Consider the following 18,775-nt stretch of genomic DNA (forward strand, 5'->3'; position numbering starts at 1 on the left):
CTATTTCTCTGCAGACAAACTGTACTACGACAAAAAGAAAATATCAGTCCAACAATATCTGTTTTCAAGAAACCAAAAATAAAAGAATTTTAAATGTTCTTCCAATTCAACTTTGTTGTTAGGGAAAATAATGCTAACGAGGAAAAAAAGTAGCCTTTATAAATGTTTTATAGGGCAGGCCACAACATATTTAATTACACATTTAGCTAAGAAGGTTCAATGGAAGGAAATATGTGTTGTTTAAAGCATACTTTTCTCTCTAATGGGATAAAAATTGGTTCTTGAGAGGCAAAAATATCATATTCATTTTATATATAAGGCAAGCTTATTCACACAGGGCATTTGTACTTAAAGTATATCCATATCATTAAAATTTCATGAGAGGGATGATTATGAAAAAATGACTTAACAGGCTCCATAATAATGAAAAATAAGTACAATAGGTTAAGAACTCTGCCTTAAATGAAGGTAATTTTTTAATATCACAATATGTAAGAATATAAAAATATTTTAAGTGATTATTATTAATTCATATTTAATTTTTAGTAATATAATCAATTAGAATAATAATTTAGAAACAAACAGTAAATGTAGAGTATTAGAATATTAGGTTTTAAGAAAATGTAGTGATATAAAGACACATTAATCTCTAGAGTGAAAGTCTGGAACATTTCTGGAAATTACCCTATTTTGTAGACTTCAGTTCTCACTTATAAGAGAGAGCTAAACAATGAGAATATCTGGTTATACGGTGGTGTAATAGACACTTGAAATGAAGATAAGGGAAGAACAGGAGGAAGGTAAAAGATAAAAAAATTACCTATCTAGCACAATATTACAGTATTCCAGTGATGGATACATTAAAAGCCTTGATTTCAGTATTATATAATTCTTCCAAGTAACAAGAAACAATGTACCCCTTAAATCTATTGAAATTAAAAATAAAAGACTAAATTTACATATTGAAAAGAATTACAAATGGATTCACAAAAAAATATTAAAATGAACTTAACTGAATTGACATTAACTGCTCAGGGGAAATGCTGGGAGATTTAATAGAATTGGACGCCATTTTGTTCAGATGGACAGTTAGAACAACTTTTACAAAATTCCTTAAATTATATCTTAACTCTTTTAAAACCTGATTAGTATAAAGAAGAGATAAAATAATAAAGGAAAGAGAAATGTCATAATAATTAAAATAGCATTTGGGCTAGAAGTTATAAACTTTTACCATCATTATTAGATTGATTAGATTCTCATCTGCATCAGGGGCTGAGGAGGAGGATAACAGGTATGGTCTCTGCCGACCTTTTGATATAAATGGCAAGGCAAAAACAAAAATAATAGTTTTACAGTTTGTACCTCTTTCTCTCTCTCTACACAAAACTGAGCAGGTTTGGGTGCTCCAACCCTACAAATTACAAAGAATGTTCCAATGTTATAGGGAGACAGATAACCTATAAGTCCTCAAACTACCTTCCCTTTGAAACTGTCTAACAACTTGGTAATCGGTCTGTGAAGCTAGTGAATGATGCCTCATGATCATATCAATGTACACAGCTATGATTTAATAAAAAAAAAAAAGAAAGAAAGAAACTGTCTAACAGAGATAGGATATCTACACCTATCAAAACAGCATAATATGGTGTGTCGGGGATCCCCAATGCCTCCCACAATTTCAATGATTTGTTGCAAGGACTCACAAAACTCAAAAAAGCCGTTATATTCATATTATCCTTTATTACATAAAAAGTTACAGATTAAAATCAACACAGACAAAAAATACACAAAGAATAATCCAGGAGACACCAAGCACAAACTTTCAATTATCCTTTCTCTTTCTTTTTCTTTTTTTTTTTTTTTTTTATTGTTGGGGATTCATTGAGGGTACAATAAGCCAGGTTACACTGATTGCAATTGTTAGGTAAAGTCCCTCTTGCAATCATGTCTTGCCCCCATAAAGTGTGACACACACCAAGGCCCCACCCCCCTCCCTCCATCCCTCTTTCTTCTCCCCCCCCATCCTTAATTGTCATTAATTGTCCTCATATCAGGATTGAGTACATAGGATTCATGCTTCTCCATTCTTGTGATGCTTTACTAAGAATAATGTCTTCCACTTCCATCCAGGTTAATACGAAAGATGTAAAGTCTCCATTTTTTTTAATGGCTGAATAGTATTCCATGGTTTACATATACCACAGCTTGTTAATCCATTCCTGGGTTGGTGGGCATTTAGGCTGTTTCCACATTTTGGTGATTGTAAATTTCAATGGAATCATACAGAGGGCTTAATCCTCCCATAAGCGACATGTCACAACAAGGATCAGTCTATTGTTAACCAGGAAAGCTATCCAGATCTTAGTATCCACAGTTTTCAATGAGGACCAGTTTTGTATAGAATCCCCATATGACTGACCTTAGCTACTCTGCCTGTAGGTCCCCTGAGGACAAACTGGTACTCCATGGCCCAGAACCTCCAAGTGAGCAAAACCAGGCATTCATCATAAATCACAGTGTTAGCATAATATATCTGGTATGACCCTTGGCTCCAGGTATACAGACAATTTTATCTTTTATCAGGCAGGATATGATAAGGGTTTATAGATTATCTCCCTTTAACATTATAACATTCTCTGTAATGTGTAGGGTTTGAGCACCCCAAACCTGTTAAGTTAACCTTTTACTTTAGCAGATAGTGATAAAAGATTTCTTTATTCCAATGTATCACATTTCATAGACATTTTACCTGCTGACACCAATTGAAGTGACTCGGGTATAGTTTTGTTGATTTATCTCTTGCTGAGGAACCAATGATGACTTACAAGACCCTAAGGGAAAAAGTCCGTATTTCTTAGGGTAGCCTTAAATGTTCATTGTCTGAGGGCAGAAGTACCCGGTGAAGTTCCCTTCCCTGCATATAGGAAGTATCAAATACAGATTGAATAACCATTACCAGAAGGGTTTTGGATTTGGGATATTTTCTGATTTTGGAAAGAATCTTGTTGCGCATCCCTAACCCAAAAATCTGGCATCCAAAATGCTCCAATGAGCATTTCTTTGTGCAGGGGCCATGCTAATCTTCTCTGTATGGTTCCAATTTTAGTGTATGTGCTGCTGAAACAAGCACCAATGAGCATTTCTTCAAAGTATCATGTTATCACCCCAAAAGTTTAGATTTTAGAGAATTTCAGATATCAGATTTTTGGATTAGAGATGCTCAACTGGTACATTTGTTTCAAAAGAAGAAATAATGAATGTAACCTCTACATTTAAAATTAATTTCTATATCTTTGCAAGCATCAGTCTCTCACTCTATTTTTGCCAACAAGTTGAATTTTTAAACCATGGTTCAAGGCTTAGGTCAAATTCTACTCTTGTCATAAAGCCTCCTTAATCCTTCATAGCAGGAATTAGTGCTTTCTCTTCTGGGTGTCCATAATTTAATTTATTTCTGAGATGCTTTTGCCATATTCCACCTTGTATTATAGTTGATTGTCAGTGTATCTTTTTACCCAACTAGATGTTGACTTTTAAAGTCAGAGACCTTGACTCACCCCATCTTTATAGCACCTAGAATTCCTACCCTAATGTTTTTTGCTTCAGGTCATTAAATAAAACTGAATATGTAATTATTCAATCATAATCTCTTCGAGGTCACATTACCAGGCTAAAATGAAGCTAAGGAAAATGTAACTAATGGCTGCAAATTTCTAATTGTTGAACTTGGTCTGAATTTCAAAATAGTGGTATTATAAGCATACAAATTGGATAAATGAAAAGTAGATTAGACCAAGCACCTAAGAACACAGTGTACAGAACAGCTGTACTGTGTCCTTAATGGGCTAGGCTAAATTATCATTAGAGGTATGTTTCATCTTTCCTGCCTGTGTACTTTTTGAAGATGCTCTCAACTTCAATGCTAAGGGATTTCTTTGTCACTATAAATCTGAAATTAGTTTGATTATTAGCTTTGCTGATGTCTATCATTTTGAAATTACTAAAATCTACCTTAAAAATGAAAACTGGCATGAATGTTAGTGGCAGTACTCCGATTTGTGTGCCTATTAGGGTGCTAAAGTTTAACACATGAAGCGGGACCAGAGACACCCCCTTCCCTTCTGAAGGCTCCCACAAATGTAGAAGTGTTTGAGTTGTAAATGGGTCACAGAAATTAAGAGCCAAGAACTAAATTTCAAATAAATACTTCTCTTGGTTATAAAGAGAATGCGTTTGTTTATTCTTACAAATTTTTCCTTATTTTTTTATGTCATTTTTCTGTCCTCTTCTGTTTTTCCTTATAAGTTCTCAGATTTTGTCATCCTTATCTTCTGCATAGTCTGAGTTTATTTAAGATACTGTTATTAAGCATCCGCTATGTGCATAGCACTTTTCTATGCCTGGAAAACATGACCATCAAGAGATTTATTTCAACTTAATCAAATTTTATAAAGCTATCACTCAATATTATACCAGGAACCCTGTGATTTTCTTTGGCTATAAAAATGAGAGTGTCTACCCTTGAGTAGATTATCACATGTAGTTGCAGAGAGTAATTTAGAACAATGTTACTTTTGTGGTTATAATAGGACAGTGTCTAAAGGGCTATGGGAATAGAGTTGAGAGAAGAGGTAATTTTCCAAGGGGAAAAACAAAGCTTCAGAACTGAGATAATAATAGAATTCAAGGAAGAGGGGAAGTGTGTGGAGTGAGTACATGTTTAGGCAATATTGCAAATCTGATGCCTGGAAAGCAAGCTATCTTCATTTAGAAGTACTAATCAAGCTTAACTATCCTTTAAATGGAGAGATGACACCCTTCCCAGTCTTTCATTATACAGTCAGCTTTTATTGGCCTGAATCCGCATATCGGCTCAACTATAACTAAATAATTTTTCAATATATTGGGACTGGGATGAATAAAACCAATCTGGAAAACAATTAGAGAATAAAAATGAGTTTTTCCCTATAATATCACACTATGATTAACTGGTTACCCCAATATGTGAAAGGAAACACTGTAAAAAAATAAATAGCAGAAAACTTTCCTCCTTTTCTATTTTGTCTATTGAAAAAATACTTAAACTTTGGCTCAGTTTCTCTATCAAGTTTTTGTTTTTGTTTTTATTTTTTTTGCAGTTTTTGGCTGGGGCTGGGTTTGAACCCGCCACCCCGGCATATGGGGCCGGCGCCCTTCTCCTTGAGCCACAGGCACTGCCCCTTCTATCAAGTTTTTATGCTTGCCTCAAATGTATATATTTTAATCCATAATGTGAAAGGTATTTTTCAACTGGTATAATATCAATATTCCATTATACATCTATATAGTAATGTCTTTAATTTTATCATAGCACATATTTCATGATAAAGTAGCTCAAGCACCTAACTGGCTTCATTTCAGTCAGTGTATTCCCGCTCAGGTAATTATCATGACATTTAGTCTACACACTTAACATACATGAGGATCAAAATCATCATTTTACCACAATAGACTAGCATCCAATAATCTTTCTCACCAGTACAGTTAGAAAGGACACAGCTTAATAAGGAGCTTTAGAGCAGATTTTTAAAAATACTGTTACATGTTAAATATGGTTGAGAAGGTAAAATGAATGCGAAACAGTTAATGTTTTCCCGATACAGACATAGCTAAAACTCTTAATTTTGAAAAGCACCTCTATTGGCAACATGCCTCTCTATTTACAGGAGAACGTGGAAGGAGGAGACTGCAGTCGCTGCAAATCCGGCTTCTTCAATTTGCAAGAGGATAATTGGAAAGGCTGTGATGAGTGTTTCTGTTCAGGGGTTTCAGACAGATGTCAGAGCTCCTACTGGACCTATGGCCAAGTAAGCACCTGCTGTTCAATTCCGTACGCTGCTTCATAGGCCGCCTTTGTTGCTGTTTTGTTATTTTATATGGAATTAAAATTTTTTTTTTCCTATAGCGAACTTCTGCTTAAAGTTACCGTGAGGAAGTAATGGCATTTTATTCAAATGCTATTTGTTTTTGCTCAAGCCTTCTAAGTTTTCTTTGTAACAGTGTGTAGAGTGGAACCTCCTGGATTAAGCAGACACTGGCATTTTCAGTGTTCATGATTAGTAGCTGAAACAGTAGTGGAATTAATATGGTTTCAACCCAACAGGCTCATGATTTAATAGAGAGAACACAAGAGGGTGATATGAAGGATAGCATTTTCCAGTCACCAATACTTTTCGTGTACAAGTTAACAAAGACTCCTTTATCATCTACATGCATAATATATGTTAACCCCTAGCCTTTAGTTACTACTTGGTGCTGCCTGGGCTCTCCCATTGTTAAAAGGGGAAACTACATTTGAACTTTATGTCTATTCTTAGTTAGTTGGAAAAATTTTAAAATCATTACCTAAACTAGTTAGTAGTAACTAGGATCGTCCTCCTTTAACATAAACGTGTCATCTTTCTGTCTCTACTGCCCACTCTCCCCACTGCCTTTTCCACTCTGCAAAGAGCATTTTGTCTCCCTATGGAAGAGATGTGAGAGGAGATTGGGACCTTCAGGGAACTTCAGATACACCCTTGTGGCTGGACATAAGAGTGCAGAAGGGTGGGCAGCGGGCTGGAGATGGTGGGAAGAGAAACTGGGCTTTACAGGGTTGAGTTTGCTGAGAACTTGGGATGTGATACTTGGAGAATCTTTGAAGGACTTTAAGCAGAAGAGTGGCATGATCTCAATTGTGTTTTACAAAGACTGCTGTTTCAATGAACTCGCTCCCAAACACTGCTACCTTTCAACTTTAATCAGCTAACTACTCCTGAGTGAAATGATATCAAATATTTTTATTTTGCTTAGATTGCTTTTCCATCAAGTCTGAAATAGTGTGGGTAGTTTCTGATTATAATCTAATGTTTAAATTTGAATCTGTGTATTATACTTAATCAGATATGTTGCTTTCAGAGATTTCACAGAATCAACCACAAGGATAGCTAGTCTAACTTCCTCATTTTGTTTATAGAGAATCACGCACTCTTAAGAGTGCTTTATTGATAGATCAAAGTTTCATACCCAGCCCAGGGTCTTCGGAAACCAGGTCCACTGAATCCCATTCATCTGTCATAGAATGCCTAGAAGGTGATGTTGAGAATGGAAACCAAAGAAGAAATATACTATTTGTTGTCTAGCAAGCCAATATGTTTTACCTTTTCTCTATTTATTTTGACCAAGGCATTCTCAGTGATTTTACAGCATTGGGACAAGCATAATCAAATTATGTCTACATGAAGATACTTTAAAAAATATTTCAGCCACATATTGTCACCATTACCATTCTGTTCCCTATTACCCACGACACCAAGCTGCTCACACGTGTCTAGTAAGCTCAGGATAGCTGGTGGCCTAAAATCTCAGTAACCAGTTTTCCCCTAACCAGGTAGGATAGTTTAAATTAGAAATATAGCTGTATGCTTGACCTTGGCTGGATATAAAGATTTAAAAACAAATCAGTATGCATTCCTTTATTCCTCCTTCAAGGTTCCTTCCTTTTCTGGGCCAGGATCTGGGCTATGGGTCCACACAGCACTTATGACCCTATTTGAAGAAATATAGACAGTATTGTGAGGTGTTGTCATGGCAACAGGCTGGTGGATTCAAATGTCCTTAAGCCTCAAAGTCAAAATTTTAAAAAGTGGGAGGGGAAGAATATTGTATGGAAAGCCACCTTTCAGGGGCTTGCATACTTTATCTCTTTTTCCCTCCTGCTTTATAAAAATGTATATGTAACCCTTTTTGAAATATTTTTTCCATAAGCAAAAAGAAATTATGAGTGGAATGAAAAATAGGAAATTCAAAGTCCAACTATTTCGTAAACTGTATAATGTTATAACCATGTGTGACTTTGAATGAATTTCTATTTTTAATAAAGTGGTTATTTGGAAGTGCAATTTTTTTTAAAAGAAAACCAAAGAATCATTAAAAAAAAAGATTATTATATAGTACCGTAGGAACTGTTAGAAACATCAGGAAAAGCATGAACAACCAGAGCCTATGCAGGTTGTTGTAAGTTTAATTACAGTTACAGTGCTCCTGTTGTTTCCTAAATGTTTATGGTTTTGTTTTGTTTTGTTTTAATTTCCAAAAATCAACAGTACAAGGAATATATAGGAGAAACAACCCACTAGTTGTTTTTTTTTTTTTTTTTCTTTTTTCTGATTAATGATCATTGTGTTTTTTTCTCTAAGATCCAAGACATGAGTGGCTGGTATCTGACTGACATCTCGGGCCACATTCAAGTGTTTCTGCAGCAGGACTCGCCTCAGCAGATCAGCATCGTTCATGCCGAGGCCCGGCAGGTTCTACCACATGGCTACTACTGGAGCGCTCCTACTCCCTACCTGGGAAACAAGGTAAGTCCACACAGCTCTCACCACCCACCACTCTGCTTTAACTGACTGGTCGTGAGAAGGGGTTTAAGTAGTGTTTCTTTAAAGAAAGAGGAAATCAATTACATACTGTCTGTGTGCCCAGAAGGAGCTTAATCAGATCAAGTTCAGCATCTTTTCCATGGTGCACAAAACAGTAATGGGCCATAGCATCCCTTGCACACAATTTGATGTAGTTGGTGTCCTGTGTAAAAGTTTTGAATGAATGAATGAATAAAAGAGTGATGCCTCTAGGATATTGGCCTAAGACTGATTATACATATTGGAAGAAAGTGTGTTGTGTCTGGGCATGGTGGCTCACGCTGTCATCTAGCACTCTGAGAGGCCCAGGTGGGTGATTGCCTGAGCTCATGAGTTCCAGATCAGCCTGAGCAAGAGCCAGACCTTGTCTCTAAACAAAAGAGTCAGGTGTTGTGGCGGGTGCCTATAGTTCCAGCTACTTGGGAGGCTGAGGAAAGAGAACCACTTAAACCCAATAGTTGAGGTTGCTGTGAGCTGTGACACCACAGTACTTTACTAACAGTGACAAAGTGAGACTCTGCCTTAAAAAAAAGTGTGTTGTGTTTATGTGAAAATAGCTGTTTTCCAGAGTTTTCTGTGGTAGGATATTTCCCCAACTTTTTCTTGTCTGTCTCTACTTGATTTCAAAACGAATACTTAAGAGATTTACTTTTTCTTCTACCTGATATGAATGTTAATTGGAAAAAGAAATGTATTACATAACTAATTTAATGCTCGCCACCAGGCTTATACAAACAACATATTTCCTGGAGCTGACAGGGAGAACTACCCTAAGTGCCAGCCTGGAAGCACGCGTTTGTTTTGAAGCCCACACATCTATAAAAACATACACAGATAAACAAATGTAGTAGTTTCAGAAATACAGGCACTTTTTGTTTTCCTGTTGAGGATTAACTCTATCTAGATGAGTGTCCTGCTGTTTAGAAATTTATTTTATTTTGCCCAATACTTTGTTAGAACCAAAATTGGATGGCTTCTTTCTAAATAGGATTACTTGCTTATTCTCTGAAAGTTAATACTCTGTCAGCTGTTAGTTAAATTACCTTATCACATCAGAAACTGTGATGAAAAAATTTCTTAATGATTCAAAGTCATTTAAGACTAGTTCTCACTGAAAGGTTCTGGAACCAAGGAGGAAAGATTATTCCAAGGTTCAAAATGAAAGGAAGATGGAATCCCCATTCTATAGAAATAATGTAGTCTTTATTTCCACCTGGATGCAGGTGAAATCAAGAAAGGAACTCCACACGTGAGTTATGAGTCTGACCCTTCCTGGGCCGGGCAGGTCTATTTGGGCGGGTACACCTGATTCTATCACTCACCTATAAGAATATGGTGCTATTTGTGAAGAAATCCTCACCAATTAAACAAATAAAAGTATATTTATAGTTGTGGTTCTCTCACATGGCATGGCAATATTGGAATAGAAAATCTTAGTAGCTCAGATGCTACTCAGTAAATGGGAACTGGTGCTTTTCACTGATTGAAAAATGTTAACTCATGGCCAGTTTCTTATTTTGAACAGGCTTCTAAATGCTATTACAAAAAATGTGTAAATGAATAAAACACATTTTCAATGAACATGTATTTTAAGAGCTAGCATATGTTGCATAAACTTCAATAGCTGTAATAAAAATCTAATTAAACTTTTATTTGCAAGGCCCTTTACAGAAAGAAGTCATTTTATACTATTCTATTTCAGAACCTCCTCTCTTCCCAACAAGAATAAAATAGCACATAAGGCTTAAATTTCTACTCCTTAAAATTGCCAAAAAAAAAAAAAAAAAAATATATATATATATATACACATACATACACACACACACACTTTCAATTTGTTTTGTTTTTTTACTGGTTCAAGAAGAGCTTTGGGTCAAACTTGGATGAATTTCAGAGGTCTTATTTTTTTTACATGATGGTAAAATTCAGTTAAAGATAGCTTTTAACAAAAATATCCTGTTCTTTGCCATATTTTCCATCATTTCTTCTTTGGTCATATGCTTTTTCTTTCTGTTGGCTGAAAATCAAACTGACAGAAGGAATGCAAGCAAATAGGATATTAAATAGTATCAGAGCAAAAAATTTGGACATCCTGTTCATAGTTGTTTGTTCCCAGAGATAACTTCCCTTATCCTGGTCGCACTGTTTCTTATAACCACCCACAATGAAGCACTTCATATTCCCCTACAGATCATTTTCACATCAAAAAGCTGTGCTTTGCCTGTGCTCCACTTTCCATTCAGCAAACAAAATAATGGTAACAGGGTGTGCAAATTGTTTGAATATGGAAGACATTTTTTTTTAATGAAACGTGGAAGCCCTCAGTGGTTTACTGTCAGACGTCTCAGTATGAATGAAACAATTTGCCTTTATAACTGAACCATACAAATGTTTGATACTGCAATAATACTGCAAGCTCTCAGAAATTACCACAGTACATCTTTACTGTCATGTCACATCACGTAAATTATAGTCGTGATGACATGCTTAGCTTGGTTGATTTAATATCTAGCTAAGGAAATGGAAAATTGTAGGGCCTTGTTTGTAAATTCAATAAAGCCACTTTTCTAAATAGTTGAGGCTAAATTTTCTTTCTTTTTAACCAGTAATTGCTGTTCGAATCAGAGCCATTGCCAGAAACTGGCACAAATAGTATATCAAGATACTAGGGCATCTGCTTAAATACTGTATTTCGTTTGCACTCATTGGCCAGGAGGCTGTGGGTACATAATCCCTCCTCTGCTTTTTTAGCATTAATTCCTAAGCTGAAAAAAATATTTATGAGATGCTATTAGCTTTTCCCAAATATTTAGATACTAATTTTTAAATATTTCGCAAGTTTCCTGGTTATAAGGCTCCTGGTAACAGAAGGAAGATATGCCGTGTGTATTCTCTTAGAATCGAGATGCCACATGCCCGTCTTCGTTTTTTTAGGAGCCTAATCCCAAATAATAAAAGTGCTCTCACGTGGGACCTGCATTGCTAACACGGAAGTCTGCCTGATTGTAATGAATAGCAGCCAGGTTAGCAAATGAGTACTTTTGATCCCTGTGAAAAATGTTTACTCTTTGGAATAATGAGGTATAAGTCAGTGATTATAAGTGTATATGTAGCTGATGGATGAGACCTGGGAAAACTTACTACTTTTACATATTCCCTACTTTAAAAAGTCCCACAATCTCAAGTATGAATTAATTCCTCAGTAGTAATCTTGAAATATTTTTTCTCATATGTGAGGGAATATTTGGCACAATTGGCACAATCAAGTGTTAATTTTCCTGCCTCTTTCTAGAATTAAGTCAGGCACCCACAGGGCTATATACCAGGCAGCATTTCATCTTTAAAGTGTTTGGCAATGTGAACACTTGGTTTTAGGGCATTTGTTTAAGCATCCAGGCAGGAATGGAAAGAGCTAGAGGACAAAGAATCCTGCTGGTTTGCTACAGGCTACAACTATTCAGAGACAGTTTGGGAATTTCAGAGTTGGGATAATTTCCTGCTTTAGTAAATGAAGTGCTGCTGGAACATTGAAGTAGTCGTTTGCTTTAAAGTTACCCTAGTGGTCTGAACTAGTGCAACTTCCAAAAGCAATTCTCTTTGCATCTGTAAAGTTCTTAGGGAAGCTGGTTTGGCCTATCTATGGTTCCCCCATTACCACTAAGGTCTGAAATTCTGTCTCTGAATATTATTAAATTAATCTTATGTGATTTGTTATTTACCCCCAAATGCATATTTTCTACAGCATTATGCTGTCTCTCTGTTTCTAGTGTATAGAAGCTTTTAAATTGTTTCATATGATTGCCAAAGAATACCTATAGCCTAGCTTCAAATGCACATTGTGAGAGTCTGTTGACATAAAAGCATCTGGCTTCTAAAAGAAATCTCTGGTAAACGTTGTTGTACTTGCTTGACTTTCAGTTTTACCTCCAAATTAAAGCTGTTATTGGAAGGAGATTGATGGTTGAGATTTACAGGACAGGTAGTTCTTATCACCTAAAAAGAACTCACCAAGACTTCACGATTGATATTATGTTCTTAACACAAACAAACAAAAATTAAAAAAAAAAAATTTTTATTAGAGTGATCGAAAATGACCCTTGAGTTGGAATTTGTGTATAAGATGAAAATGATTTCAATCCTGTTAAAACAATTCAAAACTCACTGACAAGTATGGTCCATTCTTCTTTTGTTACTGGAATTTCTTTCTTCAGTAGGTCCTTGGTCTCGGGGATTCAAAGAATGAACCCACGGAGCACAGAGCAGTGGTAAGATAGGATTTATTAGACAGAAGGAAATACAGAAGGAGTAAAAAGCACCAGAGCTTCTGGCAGAAGGAAAGAACCAAGTGGGAAATCTCCTTATGGGTCCTTGGTCTATGGGTGGAAGGTCTTGAGAATTACATTTGGCCAGGATTTGGTAGATAAAAGAAAAAACCTTTGCAATGTTAATGAGTATATTAACAAATGGATGAATGCAGTCCTTCAAGCTCTGGGCAAAATGTCTGGGTGTTTCCTTCATGAAATTGCCCAGGCCTAGGATACTGGGGTCCCATCTAGACTTCAATGGGGGAAACCTGTATTGGTTTTAACACCATAATTTGTATTTGTGATTTCTTTGTTCCATATTCCTCAAAATTATTCAAAACTGGAGTTCAAAACCCTGTTCTTCATCCAGGAGTGTGGGGAGGTGGTTGCTGGGATCATGCAGATCGGTTTCTAGTCTGTTTTCTCTCACTAGCTGTCTCTCAAAATGGCGGTACTCTTGTCAAAGTCTCTAGGATTCCTTCCCTCAGCTGTAAAAGTAAATAACATAGATCAATTGTGATTGGCTTTTTATTCCATAAATCGCATCTCATCAAGAATGATTTGGTGGTGAAGTGAGACCAACAAGTTTTTCTGCCTAAATAAACCACATAATCATTAAGGGTATATATGAGGAAATAAATATTAAAAAATGAAAAAAGCCCAGGATTCATTTAATGCCTGTACTTCTGATAGCGTCTACTATGAAAAAGTAGCCCACCTAGAAGGGCTCAAGTTTAAAAAATAGGAATCTCTCAGTCTTACATTTTATTGTCATACTATTATCTTGGTATTTTTGGAATTAAATTTATAAAGCACTAATTCTAATATTGCAAGTTATTATATAAAAAAGTTTAACATCCATATGCATTCTTCTATTTAGAGTATTTACAATTTTGTTTGTAATTGATCAACTAACAAGGAATAAATAGGGAATGTTCTGTTTAATAACAGTTTCTGGGAAAAAATAAAGAAGTTTATTTAATAGTAATTTCAGTATAAATTGGTATGTGGTATGGTTGGCGAGAAAACTCACAGAATCTAGGGTGATATTGAAATAGAAAAAAAAAATCCTACTTATCAGTTAGGACAAAAGAGTTATGGTCATACACATTCTGTACAAAATAACTGTCACCTAAAATATTCAGATTATGTGTGAATTTCTGTTTTTATCTATGTTAAAACACGTGACCAAGATTATCAGCTAATAAATCAAGGTGTCCTAACTAGGAAGAAATCAATGCCAGGATTGGAACTCAATAATTTTTTCAATGAATTAAGTTTATTAGTTCTTATAAGGCATTTATCTGTGGAATAGAGATGTTGAAGCAGTTTATCCAAAAGAAAGAACAAGAAAGGAAACAACAAAAATATGAAGTCATGTAAATATAGATGAATGAGATACAACACATATATCAATAGCAAGGATACAACCCAGCAAATTTTTTGTTCAAAGATTACAAAGCTCTGGCAAGCTTACTCAACTAAAAAGAGCTAGATAAAAGCACACATAAAAAAATTTAGGATTGTAAACTAAAATTACTTCAAAAAATAAATAGGGTATATCAGAAAATAAACAAATTAGAGAGCACTATAAAAAGCTAAACATAATAAATTTGAATATAATTTAGAAAAATGAATAAATAAATTACTAGAAAAATGTAACTTAATAAAACTGACTCAAGGGAAAACATCTAAAAAGTCAGATAAAATTAAAATATTTTACTCAGTAGTCAAAATATCTTATAAAAATAACACTAAGCCTATTTTGTTTATAGGTGAGTTCAATCAAAAATTTTTTAAATATTCTTTTTTTTTTTTTTTTTTGAGATAGACTCACTCTGTCATCCTCGGTAGAGTGCTGTGGCATCATAACTCACAGCAACCTCAAACTCCGGGGCTCAAGTGATCCTCTTGCCTCACTCAGCCTCCCATGGAGCTGGGACTACAGGCTCCCACCACCAGCTCCCACCTGGCTAGTTTTTTCTATTTTTAGTAGAGACAGAGTTTTACTCTTGCTCATGCTGGTCTCAAACTCCTAATCATGGGTGATCACACACCTCTGTCGTCTCCCAGAGTGCTAGGATTACAGGTGTGAACCACTGTGTCTTGCCTTAAAAAAAAAAAATTGATTTTGCAGAAGCTTTCCAGAGTTTATATAATAACAATGGGACCATTTCTCAAGTAATTTTATGTGACTTGGTACCTTGATATGAAACCTTTACAAGAACAGTATGGAAAATGAAACTCCTATCCAAAATCACTCAGAAAATACATGCAAATATCCTAAGCAAAATATTAACAATCTAAATCCATTGATTTATAAAAATAGTAAGACTAAATTGTCCAAGTTAATTTTATTATCAGTATTCAAGGTTGGCTTAATATTAGAAAATTAGTTTAAATAATTGACCATATTGATGAATTAAATGAAAAAAGAATATTATCTGAACAGATGCAGAAAACGAAATGGGTAAAATTAAATAGCCATTCATGATTTTTGAAACATTTTACAAAATCAGATTTAGAAAAGCATTTTAACTGATGAAGTGTATTTCCATAAGCCTAATAACAAATGTCTTATTAAATATTAAATGTTGACGGAATTCTTTATGATCACGACATGAAACAGTTCTCACTATTGCCATTCTTACTCATTTGACTTTGTTTGATCATCTGTAAATGAGTTTTCCAACCCCCATATCTTTTATTTCTGATCTTACTATCCTGTCCAGAACTTCTAGTACCAAAGATTAAATCTGTATCGAAAGCAAAGAGCCAAGAATAATCAAGGAAATTCTAAGGAAAGCTGCAGATATGGTTTTATTCAAATCTTTCCTGATATAAGGATTTAAGTCTTATTTTAAAGGCATAATAATCAAGGCAAAGTGATATCAGTGTGAAAAACAAACCACTGGAAATTAAAAATAGCCCACAAATGCGTACTTGATTTTTGACAAAATAAATATTATAAATCAATGACAACAGGTTAAGGCATATAATAAAATAGTTTTTATACCATTGATTACCTAGAGTAGTGTTCTTCAACTATTTTATCTTGTGGCACACTTAAACCCATGGTTAAACTTCTGTGGCACATTTTAAAATATGTTGATCAAAAATTTTTAAAAAGTAAGAAAAGGAATATACTTATTGTGCTTTGAACTTCTTCTGAAAATAATTTAATTAATGATCTTTAACAATTTGGGGGGCACACCTAATATCCTATTATGGCCCTTCAGTGTCCCATAGAATATCAGTTGGAGTATCACTGACCTAGTGAAAAAAAAATTTCTCCATCCCTACCTCACATTATATATAAATTCCAGTTGAAACAAAACTAAAATTTAAAAAATCATACTAAGAAATCTTTTTGGCGACAATACATTTGACTGCTGCTTCTGATCATGACTGAATAGCAGTATGTAGATTTATCCACCTACCATAAACAACAAGAAAATTGAGGGAAAAGTAATAAATAATTTTTAGACATTGGACAATGAATAGCATAAAACTATGATTCCTGAGAAAAAGAAACAGTGAAGTAGGATTTACAACAGCATGAGATGACTGTCTGGGAGCAGTGTCCAGAATGAAGTGAAAACCAAGTGTAGTCTTACCATGTTGAAAACAGGAATCGGAATTCAGGGATGGGGAGGCCAGGCCAAGGCAGCTAGAATTTATAGTGTAGAATATAAAGGAAGACGGAGCTTCACAGAGAGAGTTGGAAAAAATTTTTTAAAAAGAGAGGAGAGAGAGAGTGAGCTGCAGATTTATCTAAAGAGAAATCAGAGTATTGAGCTGCAAATGCAAAAGAGAAAATGACTGAATGCTGGTGAGAAACCACCAAAAAGTAGTCATAGAAACAGTTCCTGAAGCTGACACAGGGCTGATATTAATAATAGTTTACTTTCCCACCACCCCTAGTGGAATGCCTTCATAACAGGGCATCAGGGACATTTTTCAGAAGGTATCGTCTTAGTAGAGGTGCTAAACTAGCCCCTAACCACAGGCTACTTTGGGAACACTTAAAGGCAATCCTTAAAAGACTCCAACTTACTCTAAATATATTAACTGCTAGAACAAAGTCTGTGAATATGTAATTACAACAAAATCCAACATTCAACAATGTAAAATTCACCATAACTGGCATTGAATCAATAATTACCAGGTACACACATAAGCAAAACATGAACCATAACCAGGAGGAAAATGAATCAAAGGAAACAGACCCTAAAATGACAAGAACATTGTGCCAACATATATCAGATCAAATCATGAAAAAGACAGATAAAAAGGAAATTGTAAAAGTAGTCACAGAAAAAAATTACACATGTTCAACCATGTTGGTGTCTCCCCCAAATTTATGTGTTGGCACACAATACCTAGTGTGATAATATTAGGGGTTGGGACCTTTCCAGAAGTGGTTAAGTCATGATGCTTTATGAAAGTTTAATGCTTTTATAAAAAGAAGTTGAGAAAGCTGCCTTCCTCCTTCCATGTGAAGACCCAGCAAGAAGGCATGGACTTGGAAGCAGAGAGGAAGCCTTCACCAGACATCACATTTGCCAGAGCCTTGATCCTGGACTTCCCAGGCTCCAACACTCTGAACACTATATTTCTTTTGCTTCTCAATTACCCTGTCTGGTATTTTGGTACAGCAGCCTGAACAGACTAACAGTATGCAAACAAGAATACAATCCAGAGATATTTTAAAGTCTTGTGAAATAAAAACAACAAAAGCAAGCAAGCAAACAAGTACTATCAGTCTAGGATTCTTTACCAGACAAAAATATCTTTCAAAAATGAAGTGAAAGAACCAGACCAGCGCCATCTTAGGAGTTAAGTTTCGGTCCCCCCCCACCATTTCACTCAGTAAGTTTAACTTTCCAGGCAAGCCCAGGCAATTCCCTGAAATCATGAGACAACTGCCCACCAATCAGGGATGCCCCCACCTGACCAATCCAGAAGCGCCCCCTTTGTTTCAAGCTGTGCACGCCCACCGCTGTGCGGGACCAAAAGAACCCCCTGCTCCAGAGCTCAGGGCTCCTGGCTCGGATCCGTTGTAACGGAGACCCCAGGAGCCCAAGTTCAAACTTGCAATAAACAGCCCTTTTGCTTTTGCATTGGACTGGGCTCCCTGGTGGTCTTTGTGGGGGATTTCAAGATCTGGGCACAACAGAAGGCAAAGCAAAGACTTTTTGAGAGCAATAGAAGCTGAGAGAATTTAGCAGAAACTGATACACACTAAAAGAAATGCTGAAAGTTCTTCAGGCAAAAAGAAAATGATGCCAGATGAAAATTTGTTCCTTAAAAAAGAAATTAAGAGTATCAAAAAAGGTAAATATCAGTGCTTTCTGCACTGGTGCTAGCTGACACAGGACTTCAGGCCAGTCATCTCTTTAGCCTTAGGGCCTAACACAATGGTTACTGCATAAATAACTAAACACAAAAGCATAAAGTAGAACTTCAAATACTACTTGTATAAAAATTTCTCTCTGAAGTTGTAAAAAAGAGTGTGCCATAAGAACACCAGAAAGACAGCTTCTTTCCTTAGCTCCCATTCCCAATCTCAAAACTAGGGAAAGAAAACCAGCATCTCTTCCAGTGATTTTCAACTGGTGTGCCGTGAGAGAATCTTAGGTGTACCGCTACAATTTTTAAAAGCCATTAATTAAATTATTTTTGGAAGTTCTAAGCAAAGTATATTTTCTTTTTTTACACTTTTTTTTGATCAACATAAATTAAGAGTGCTGCAGAAGTCTGACTGTAGATTCAAGTGTGCCAAGAGTTAAAAAAGGTTGAAAAACACTGATCTATTTGAAAGTGTTTCAATACATTTTTAATGTAAAAGTTTGTGTTTTTTTCTGTGTGCTTTTCTATAACTTTTTATACTCATGTTCTACGGCTCGCTCAGTGGAGACTATTGGCAGCCAGTGGACTGTTGGTTTAGCCCAAGTCCCTGTGGGACAACTCTCAGTGTGCTGACCTCTGCCATTTGCGTGGGTCGGACCCACCAATGGTTGTATTTTA

General features: G+C 35.6%; 1 protein-coding gene and 1 non-coding gene across 3 annotated transcripts in view; one reads left to right on the forward strand and one right to left on the reverse strand.

Moving 5' to 3' along the window:
- Positions 1-18,775, forward strand: part of LAMA2 (laminin subunit alpha 2) — a 656,330-nt gene that overhangs the window by 314,714 nt on the left and 322,841 nt on the right. For both annotated transcript variants that reach the window (XM_053591647.1, XM_053591648.1), the window contains exons 11-12: positions 5,709-5,849; positions 8,220-8,384. In XM_053591647.1, the coding sequence (XP_053447622.1) occupies positions 5,709-5,849; positions 8,220-8,384 (306 nt within the window). The remainder of the gene's footprint in view (positions 1-5,708; positions 5,850-8,219; positions 8,385-18,775) is intronic.
- LOC128586954 (U6 spliceosomal RNA) lies at positions 3,026-3,133 on the reverse strand. The gene has a single exon (XR_008380407.1). It is a non-coding gene; the product is annotated as a U6 spliceosomal RNA (small nuclear RNA).

This window comes from Nycticebus coucang, chromosome 5, assembly GCF_027406575.1.
Source record: "Nycticebus coucang isolate mNycCou1 chromosome 5, mNycCou1.pri, whole genome shotgun sequence".
NCBI lineage: Eukaryota > Metazoa > Chordata > Mammalia > Primates > Lorisidae > Nycticebus > Nycticebus coucang.